This window comes from Galendromus occidentalis, unplaced genomic scaffold (genome assembly GCF_000255335.2).
Source record: "Galendromus occidentalis unplaced genomic scaffold, Mocc_1.1 scf7180000077450, whole genome shotgun sequence".
Classification (NCBI taxonomy): domain Eukaryota; kingdom Metazoa; phylum Arthropoda; class Arachnida; order Mesostigmata; family Phytoseiidae; genus Galendromus; species Galendromus occidentalis.
Genome location: NW_003805438.1, coordinates 362,512 through 372,779, shown reverse-complemented (window position 1 = coordinate 372,779; position 10,268 = coordinate 362,512). Strand labels below are relative to the sequence as shown.

General features: G+C 51.6%; 3 protein-coding genes across 4 annotated transcripts; 1 reads left to right on the top strand and 2 right to left on the bottom strand.

Moving 5' to 3' along the window:
* Nucleotides 1-4: 4 nt before the first annotated feature.
* Nucleotides 5-1,322, bottom strand: LOC100902841 (transcriptional regulator ATRX homolog; the record flags this gene model as incomplete). The annotated part of the gene is made up of 2 exons (XM_029111556.1): nucleotides 1,100-1,322; nucleotides 5-900 (listed from the first exon to the last, which is right to left on the bottom strand). Coding segments are annotated over exons 1-2 (972 nt in total), but the record flags the coding sequence as incomplete, so codon positions are not given.
* A 2,231-nt stretch (nucleotides 1,323-3,553) lies between these two features.
* On the bottom strand, nucleotides 3,554-6,823 carry LOC100902696 (uncharacterized). Its single transcript, XM_003743676.2, has 10 exons — nucleotides 6,302-6,823; nucleotides 5,579-6,068; nucleotides 5,388-5,470; nucleotides 5,131-5,228; nucleotides 4,877-5,026; nucleotides 4,685-4,759; nucleotides 4,475-4,590; nucleotides 4,144-4,365; nucleotides 3,887-3,988; nucleotides 3,554-3,674 (listed from the first exon to the last, which is right to left on the bottom strand). Exons 1-10 carry the CDS (start codon nucleotides 6,588-6,590, stop codon nucleotides 3,554-3,556), a joined length of 1,746 nt encoding a protein of 581 aa, XP_003743724.1. The 5' UTR covers nucleotides 6,591-6,823.
* Nucleotides 6,824-6,844: 21 nt separating this feature from the next.
* LOC100905974 (HIG1 domain family member 2A, mitochondrial) lies at nucleotides 6,845-10,113 on the top strand. Of its 2 annotated transcripts, none has more exons than XM_003743616.2 (3): nucleotides 6,845-7,000; nucleotides 9,585-9,709; nucleotides 9,806-10,113. In XM_003743616.2, exons 2-3 carry the CDS (start codon nucleotides 9,586-9,588, stop codon nucleotides 10,003-10,005), a joined length of 324 nt encoding a protein of 107 aa, XP_003743664.1. In that variant the 5' UTR covers nucleotides 6,845-7,000; nucleotide 9,585; the 3' UTR covers nucleotides 10,006-10,113. The 2 variants fall into 2 exon arrangements, with proteins under 2 accessions (XP_003743664.1, XP_003743663.1); XM_003743615.2 differs by lacking the exon at nucleotides 6,845-7,000 and adding an exon at nucleotides 8,133-8,285.
* Nucleotides 10,114-10,268: the final 155 nt, after the last annotated feature.

The window sequence follows — 10,268 nt, the reverse complement described above, 5'->3', positions numbered from 1 at the left end:
TCCTCGATGACGGTGTTCCCTTGACAGCTCTCGACTGTTTCCGGTTCCTGCTGCGGCGAGCTGGCGATTCCTCGTCATCCTCTGACTCTGATGCACTCTCCTCAGACGAACTTGGCAGAGTAGCGGTCTTGGGCTTCGATGTGAGCCCCGTTCCCGAAGACGCGCCTTCGGGTTTCTCCGGTTGAGCGTCCGGCTTTTTAACCGGGGAAACTCCAGGAGGTGCGGACATGTCGACGTCTAGCAAGAATTGACGGATCTTATCGCTACGGGTCAGCTCCTTCGGCTTCGTCCTCCTCCGTGTGGCGATTATCTTGGGCTCGGGCTCGACGTCTGGAGCAAACTCTTCTCCGTCGGATTTATCCGACTCGGGCAGAACGAAGTCATCGTCATCATTATCTGAAAAGTCGGTTTCGGACTCCTCGTCGGGATCGAACTCCACCATTTCGGCGACGACTTTGCGAGCATTTCGTCTGCCTCTCGAACTCGGGGCATTTTCCTGATCCACGGAAGGCTCCTGCTCCACTACAGTCGATTTGTTGTCCTCTTTGAGAGGACGCTTCAGACCCATTGGCTTGAGACCTACGCGCTTGAGACCCATCGGCTTGGGTTTCTCCGCTTCCATTTCCGGACTCTCCGGACAGGCTTCCTCGACTTTCGACCTTTTCCCCCTTGTGCTCCTGATTTTTGGTGATTCTTCAGCTTTCTCGATCTCTACGACGTTGCTTCGTCTGGTCACCCTTCTTTTTTTCGTGTCTTGCTGCGGCTCTGGTTCTTCGTCTTGCTCTGCCTGTTTCCGCTTCGCGGTTCGACGCCTGCCGGGAGGCACCAGAGCATTTTCGCGGGAATCTTCATCGACGAAATCGGTGCTGTCAACTTCTTTCTTCCTCGTTGGTCGTCTCGCTAGAGGAGCAAAAAGTGTGAAGGAGGAGGGTCCGAAAATATAGTCTCAGATGAGAGCTAACCACATTGACTAACATTGAGCTAACTACGAGCTAGCTGCGATATCGAACCACGGCTTGGTGCCCTCGTTCCGAAGAAATTTGCTCAGAATCGAACTCCAGATTCTTACAATGCTTCCTGAGACTGAAGGAAATCTTACATTTGCGAGCACCGGTTGACTGCAGCTGATCATTCTTGGTCTCCAGCCTCTTCGATCGAGTTCGCACGAGTGACATCTTTGTTCTTTGTGGTGGCTGAGATTGTTTTCTAAGACGGGCTGATTCCTCAGGCAAGTGTATCACATCCTTTCATTCGGCTAGGACTCACGAGGTGTAGCGCGCGAAAGAGACTCAGCTAGCTTTCGACGAAAAACAGGAGAGGAGTTTCTTCAGTGTTGCTCTGTTGGCGGGATCCGGTTGGCGCCAAAGCGCTCCAAAATTCAAATGTATCGGCACTCACTCTCGGCGAAGGGGGAATCATCATCTGTAGGCCGTTGCCGGCCGGAGGTAGACTACTGGGAAGAAAACTTCACCTTATGTATTGATATGATGCGAGAAACGGATCGCAAACCGCTCAGATACAGACGTCTCAGGGAACGAGGCTCGTGTACGGAACAGACCATGGGAACGATCGACCATTAGGAGCGATTCCGGTTCTTTCATCGGAGCGGAGACAGCCGACGAGGTTTCCAAATTGAAACGGGCTTTGCTTCCCATGTCTGGAAGACACTTCTCAGGTGGAAAGCTTTCACTCGCGGAATCGTAGGTCCCTGAAGGTCGGGAGCTCACACGCGATCCCCGGTCCGGATGCTGCGTGCTTCTGGTAGAGCCACTACACAGGCTCCAAGCCTGTTAAGCTGTCCCTCAAGTCCCCGTAGTAGTCTTGCAGAGAGTATGCTGTCACCAAGAGGGCTGCTGACATATACATACGTCTATATATCATCTCTGTATTGACCGTCAGACCGCGGGACCCAAAATCTGCAGTGCCCTTCCGAGGTGCTGGGTTTGTTCATTTCGAGCTACGCATCGCAACGCATCGTTCAACCTAACCCCCTTTGACTGCATTTCAACAAATCATTTCACACACGGAGCATAGGATTCCCACAGCGATGTCGGCCGTCTGCTGGAAATCCAAGTCTTCGATCTGATCGCAGCAGGCGATAGCTTCAGGGTAGATTTTATCCGTCAAGGTTTTTCAATCGATGCTGCTCGCCGGCATGGTGTCCGATAAGCGTCAATGTTCCCACAGGACCAAGATATAGACTAGCCGCGAGAATCCAAGAACACAGTCATTGATTTTCTTGATCTATTGTTTCGATGTTACCCTTCCGTAGGGTATGACAGTTCTACAGAGACGAGCCGCGACGCAGTAAAATCTCACAGTTCTCCCGAAAACGACCACAGGCGGCCGATCACGATTGAGGGTTCTGGCAAGGCATTTAGAGACGTCAATTCCGATTCGAGTTGCCTGAATACCACTGTCGGTCGCATGTGGCCGAGGCAGACGTCGAACCTGATGCGCCTCGCAAGAGTCGCACTGACGATGGAGCCAGTCAGGAGGAATAGAGTCAGCAACATGTCCTCGAGCTGGAAGGGAGATCTATGGAAGCTGGACGAAGCGAGGTGCCGATCGGAGCAAATATGGATTCTCGATCGGGTTCGCTATTTCGTCGGCGAATCGATCGCAATCTGTCACAGACACAAGTATATCCGAGAATCAGATTGCCTATCATGTGATAATTATGGAACCAATGAACGAGGATCCATTGCTTGCCGCGTCATCATGGAACAGTTGTGCGCTTCCCCTCAAACACTTCGACGGATGAGCGGAGTGTGTGAGTAATTCAAGATGAGCGGCCGTTCCCGGTACCTGAGGGATACGCAAGCGGACCGGAGAGGAGAAATGAATGCGCCCGTGGTATGTCTGCAAGGGATCGCAGCTCTGCGGGAACAAGTCACGAAACGAAGCGCTAGTCGCGGTATAATGATCATCCGTGATCGACCGTGGTGCATTGTCTTCGTTATGCATCTCAGGGAGCTCGGGCCGATCCGAGTCGCCTGGAATGCCACCTTCAGTCGGATGCGGCCGGCCGACGCGAATGCCGTAGTGTCCGGCCTCAGGGTTCCTCGCGCTATTCGCCTACCTACGAGGACTGGGAGAGGAGAGAAAATATGCATCTCTGAGCCGGAGGGGCTGTGTATGATATCCGAGGAATAATCAACATGTACGAATCTCAACCTGGTAGAGAGAAGATGATAGCGGATGAACGATCGACTCGCATGACTCATTCGAGGAGACGACGAAATACATCGAGGTAGTCAATCCAACGCCGGAATCGAGTGTCGATCCAGAGGAAGCAATTGAATACAACTCAAAGCGCTATCCAATAGCAGAATTTATTCGACGGTATCAAATAAAGTAGCGACTTCCCGAGACGGGAGACAGAATTTTGGACGAAGCATACGTCAGGGGATTCTTCGCTCGGGCAAGCTCAGTCAATCTCGCAGATTTTCCTTTTTGTGGATTGACGAACCCCACGGGTGCGAAGTCGCTGCGCGAGAGAATTGATGACAAATATCGCGAAGGGTACCGAAGTCGGAGGTTCGGCGCCACGCTAGAAGAGGGACTCATTGTTCGGAGCATAGTGCTGAGTGCCGACATGGACCACCATCTCTTCCCGGAGGCCGCATGTGAACTCACAACTCTTGCATTGAAAATGCGTATCCATATGCCTCCTGGGGGGAATCTCGATCAGATTAAGCTCGTCCGATCTCTTCTCCGGAGAAACTCAGATCACTTGTACTACTTTGACTGAGTGAAGCCAGCCAGGAGCTGATCTGGCTCTGAATCTCGATCCGAACTAGACGTGGCTTAGACTGAATTTTCAGCATCTCTATGGAATAGACTCTGGATCGGAGGTTCGCGAGACGGTGCTATGGGAGCTCACCTGAAGTGGATTTGGAGTTGTTCCAAAGCGTCATCCATATCCGTAGAATACGAGCATAGACCACATCTCAAGAACAATGAGCCGCTATCGTCTCTGACGCCTCTGAAGAAACACGTTGGAAAAGATTAGATCTCATGTTTTTGCTTCGGCGGAAGGAATGGGCCTCAGATTTCAAGAAGCTCGAATGAATAGAGTGTATAGGATAGACATATGGGAGAAGAAAAAAAAACGAAGAACAATATTTACATTGAACGAACCTGCAGTTAGACAGAGCGGACAAGTACTCTGATTTCTTGCAAACTTCGAAGAAGTTCTCGAACTCTTCGGTGTCTCCGGACTGCCACGAGATAGATTCGAGGCCTGAATTGACCGGGTCATCTTCGAAAAGCTCTGGGAACAATTGTGGCAGAGACTCTCCGGCTGGCTGTATATTCGACTGCATCGACTCTTCGGCCGACTGCATCGTAGGTTCCGATGTTCTGAAATGGCCGAAAATGATCAGGAACGCGACAGCTTTTCGAAATCGAGGCTTGCTATCGCTCGAGTGGTCTGCATTCTTCCCGCCCCACATAAGTTCTCCGAACTCACTCGGCTTGAGTCTGGGCCGCCGGAGAATCCTCGGTGAAAGCGTTCTCCTCGGTAACAGTGTCGTCGCCCTTCGTATCTGGGACCTTGATGGTCGAAGAAGCCAAGGCCACAGTCAACTATAGAACAGAATTTTCCGCAGTCAGATGCCTGCGCGTCATTGCAGAAATTCCTTAAACGGCTAATTGTCTCTAGCCAGCAAGAGTCACTCACCCCATCGACTCCGGGAGCCCTCTCAGCTGTGCCTTCTACTGATTCTGAACCTGCGCGCACCGCTCTCAACAAAACCTGAAAAGGGGGGAAAAATTCTATGTATCTGGAGAGGGCGGTGTAGAGATGTTGGTGTTCAATACGAATCTGAATCTAGAAGCGATGCGTGAGGGACCGTATTCCCCATGAACTGACCTCGCGTCCGTCCTCTGTTTGGCACTCCAGAACTATCTCGTCACCAGGACTGAGCAAGGCTTTCAAGTTATTGAAATTTGAGTCGGCCTGGAGATGGTAGACTTCATGATTGTCCCCTTCATTAGAGGCGGACCCACCTTCTTGCTCACGCTGTAAAGACGGGATTGGGAGCTGGAGGGCCGAGGGATGGAGAGACATGCGGGCGTGCTGATATCGGATTGAGAGACGGATTAATTCGGAAGCGTCATATTCACCTCTTGCACGAGTATGATGCGATTCACATCTTCCTGGGCTTCGACTTTCTGTGAGCAACCCCCTCTTGAGGCGCAACCACATTGTGTGCAAGGTTCCACTGGAACCAGGAATGTCGCTCGTATATTCTTCCCATTTTTCGGAACTCGCATCTCTTGCCCCGAGCGTTCATCTCCGAGCGAGAGAGAGGCCGGGGATGGAAGACCCGCAAACGTCCGAAAAAAGGCGAAACCCAAAAAAAAACCAAAATTAGACTCACCCTCAGTGTTGAGACCTTGAGCCATGTTCATGAAGTCTCTTTTCACGTCAAACTGCAACGTTTGCATCGGATCAACGTTCGACCTGTGGGAAGCGATCGTCAAGAAGGGCGGGAACTCACAGCTCAGAATCTCTTATGCCTCTCTGAATCCTCCCATCCAACGCTGCAGCAATGAGTTTTATTGAACTTGCCAAAGCTGCATGTTGGTATCGTCGATTCTCTGAGGCGCCATCTGGGAATTCCAGGCGTTCGCGCTCTCATCAACCCGATTCTGCATTGTGGAGGCGAACTCAGCAGACATAGCTTGCGGCGTTTGAACCGAAGATCTATAAGACGCCCAATCCGCAGAGGCTCTCTGGTTCTCGTACGCTTGACCTCTTTCGAATTGCTCGTTTTGCGACGGCATTGCCTCTTGAACCATTGCGTGCGTTTGCTGATGGAAATCGTCCGACCGCATAGGCATCTGGTTCACGTCGAAATACTGCTCATATACCGGACGCTCATGAGGGAGCGGTCTCGCGACAACATTATACTGCAGAGCTGGATACATATACGGAGTCTGTTCTCGTCGAGCAGCTGAGCGATTCCGGGACGCTCCAGAACTACCGGGCGCACCGTCGGGGACCAGACGGATCTGATGATGATTTTTGGATTCGTGGTAGATCATCCCGGTCATGTGTTCTGAAATCGATATCGATTCGTATCCGAAACAGCGAGATGAGTCATGAGTTTTCAAAAAATTATCCAGCTCGGTGTCGATCCTTCCACGCTCTCCATAACATTCATCTCTCGGGGCGGAGTATACCGATCATCGCTCCGGTCGTGGGTACCGAAAACTAGGCCAAAGACAACGGATCATGACTTGAAGATTTTTTCAGAGCTCGAACACTTTCATGTTCTGAGCGGAAAAATACCTTGCTGATGGTGTCGTGCGAGTTGCTCTTTGTTCATACCAGCGAACATACAGAGAGTGCAAATGTAAGGCTGTCTACATCGCGGATCCGGAAGAGTAGGTCCCCGAGCCGTTGGGGTCTTGCGTCGTTGCCTCGAACCTTTCACCGGCCGAGCTTTGTTGTCCCGTAGTTGGTAATTGTGCACTTGAGACAGGTGAATCTTCAAACCTTTCTGAGTAATCGACGAGAAGAAGCAGTTTTTATACCAGCATTTCAGGTTGGGGCCTGAACAATCCATTATGCTCGGCATCTTGGTACACTTGTCTGTGGAGTCTGCTAGGAAGATGTCGAGTCCCTTGTTTCTTCACGCCGACGAGCCCGAAATTCCTCGGAAAAACGCCCGGACTGACACTGTCGGTGCTCTGCGGAGAACACTCGCTCGTTCAGAGAAGGTTTTCCGAGATACACAACAATGAAATTTCTTGCGTTGCGCGTTTTGAGTAGCGCGTTCCTTGCTCAATGTGACGTGTGCGCTTGTGCGCGACCAAAGACATCGAGTGGCCGACCGGCGGGCGGGGACACTCGGGTGGCCCGAGATCGGCGCGCTACAGTGCGCGCAAAGCGGAGCGCGAACTTTTTTCAAAAATTACCCCGAGAGCGCCAAAATTCAGAAGGTGATTGAGAAATCGTCGGATCACACGTGAAACGAAGGTCATTCAGGTAAATCCTATCCTTCTAGACTCGAACGGACCAGGGAAGTGTTCTAGCCGCGCATTTGAGCGATCTGTCGTTGGAGACTTCTCCGATCCGGCGGGCGAGACTCCCGAACCGGGAATTCGCGCGGGAACCCGGAGTCGACGGCTGCGAGGGAGAGCTACCTCGTGGAAATCCATCCGGAGCCCCGGCGGCTGACTGAAATGACGCGAAACTCCGGGGTTTGAGGTCAATTGCCGAAACACTCGTGGGGTCTCCCCCACTCCCTACTCTATCGCAGCTCGCTGTCGTCGATGCCTCCGATGTTCCAAATTAGCTCCGAACTAATCATGACCGCACGGGGTCCGATCGGAACGATTTTGCATTGGCTGCTCGATCGGGTCCATCAGCAATCCACCGATGGATGGCTGATTCGAGGAGCTTTTGCCGCCTTGTTTGCCTCTGAATCGCGAGCACTCAGAAGTCTCGTTCGAGCAGCGCGCATATCGAAGTGTCAGTGTTGTGCTTTGGTTTCTTATCTCGGCGGTCGCTGAAATCGCAGCCGGAAAAGCGTCGAGATGCGCGGGTACGAAACCCTGTCCCCTCGGATCCCGGACAGTGACAATGAGGGCCAGTCCGAAACATCCGAGAACTTTGCCGCGCGCAGAGCCGTCACTTGGGGCAGCAGAGCGCTGGCTGATCATGCGAAGAATCCCCCCCATCAATCGCGGCGAATCCCTGCCCCACGTTTGCTTCTTGTGTGCTATGCCTTCATCCCCGAGGGACTCAGGCCGCGGCTCAATCTAGTCCGAGCTGCATCGAGGATCTCACACTCACTCAGTGGATCATGGCTCTCTACGATAGAGCCGAAGAGTTTCAAACCGAACGATAACGACGCGACCTCGGGGAGCGTCCGATCAGCGTCGAGGTTGGCATAGCCTCGCATGTTCCGGCTTCGGATAAATATAGGGAGGACCAAAGGCGAGCGGACAGAAGTTTTCGAACGACGGCCCCACCCTGCTCGAGCTGTGGGGAAGCCTTCCAGGCCTTTGACTTCAGGCGACAGGGCGCTCTGGGGAGACCGCCTGAAAGTATCGTCAGCCGCAAGCAAAGATCATACTCATCAGCGCTCGAGGGTTCACTGTCAACAGATGTAGACACAAATCAGAGTAAACAGTCGCAGTTCAGAGTTGAAATCCGTGAGGAAGTCTCGCTATACAGAGCAATCCGAACCTAACTGAGGGAGACTCCGGAAGAGCGGGCATTGTGTGACAAGAAGGCCTCTTGGAGAGCCGCTTCACCGACGAGCGAGGTGAGTGAATTAGATCCTATCGCGTATCCTTGACTTTCACTCGTTGTGTCCCACAAGAAGACCGAAAGCGCGAAGAAGCTGTCTTGAAGCTGATCTTTTTTTCCAATTCAACGTCTCGGTGAGTATATACATATAAGGTAGCGAGGAGCAAATCAGCCGAGTCCTCAGAATCGGGCAGAGAAGCTGACAATGCTGTTTGACAATGGGTGAATGCTGTGAGGGCCGATGCACAGGTTGAGGCTCGCAGGTTACATTTCGAGGAGCTCTCCTCACAATTCAGTGAACCTGAGCGTTCCGGAGCTCTTTCGGCGATCCGGAAAACAATATCGTTCTCTTCTGATTGATTCGAAAGGGATGCTTGAATGTCATCAGAGATGTGAATGGACGAGCTTGATGCGAACTGACGAGAACTTTATTTTCCAGTTCCCATGATGAAGGAGGAGCCTTTTGGCTTACCACCGAAATGCGAGCAGCTTATCAGTAAATGCTGTCAACTGGAATCAGAGAACGCTTTGCTGGCATATAAACTGAAAAAACTCAACAAACTCGAGAAGCGTCTCATGCAGGATAACGCCTTCATACAACGGAGATTGAAAGATCATGTACAGAAAGGTCATATACCGTGCTTGGAGAGTAGGAGAGCAAATGGACACGTCGAATCTGATTGGAAAGAGGCGAAAGTCGTTGGGACGTGATACTGTGTCCTACTTGTGATAGAATCTAAATTTGTACATTTTGTTTAATAAACTTGCATCGCGACGAAGTCTCCTCCTGTCTTCCGGCTCAAATATTGGATTGCGCTATATGCTCCTAGAAGTTCTCTGAGATTCGTAGTTCAGTCGGGATCTTCCTCCCTCAACGGGGAAAAGATCTCTTTTATCAGGGAGCCCATTCAAGGCGTCGGAGCTCCGAGGAGCCCCACGACTCCATTCTATTCGACGACCTCCCCGTCCGAGACGTGCGAACGAGGGATGTGCGCGTATTCTCACTGGGAGCCGGTTCGGGACCGGGCCATCTCCTGGCTTAAGTTCCGCGATGGCTACTGTTCTTTACGCATTTCGGAGTTCGGATATCGACAGAGGCTCTAGCCGCTCCCCCATGCGGTACGCCTACGCCTCCTGGCGAAGGAATCCAGTTCGACTCGAATCAGCTCGACTCGATAGATAGATAGATAGATAGATAGATAGATAGATAGATAGATAGATAGATAGATAGATAGATAGATAGATAGATAGATATGTATGTACAATGGCACAGCGCATGGGAGGTTTTCTAAAATCGCGCCGATTATCTTCTTAGAATGCCAGAAGTTGATCCATCGTATGAGGAGCTCGAATGGGTGACCGTCAAACACTTGGATGAACCCCGGGAGAGATTCGCAGATGCGAAGAGGAAATTTCGAGAAAATCCTTTCCTACCAATAGGTGAGCTCTCACTTAGGAAACAGGATTCCCTCGCGTGAGGATGAGCCAATGCCAGGGGTGGATATCCTCATGATTGACTTCGATAATTCCTTTCAGGACTACTCGGCACCACGCTGTGTTTGGCATTCGGTTTACGAGCAATGATGCAGGGAAATCGAGCGCAGTCCCAATTGATGATGCGAGGCCGAGTCCTGGCTCAAGGGGCAACTGTGGCTGCCCTAGTTTTCGGTTTCGTGATCAAATCCCAAAAAGACCTGAAGAAGATGGCCGCCACTGCTGAAAAGAAGAGCGAATAATCGTCTGACTTCGTTTCTCAGATATCGAGGATAATCGAAAAAACTGTTTCCTCCCCACGCTGTCGGTTATAGAAAATACGCCGCCTACCAATAAACTTAATGTGCTAGTAGCCGATGTTCCCCCTCCATCTTAGAGGAAGAGTGTGCTCGAATGGCTCATTCAGCTCTGAGCTGCGCGAGAGGAAACGAGGACCCCATGCCAGGGGAGTCGAGATATTTCCGAACAACGGCGACCACCCTAGTTCGCCGACTCTGTTCGGGTC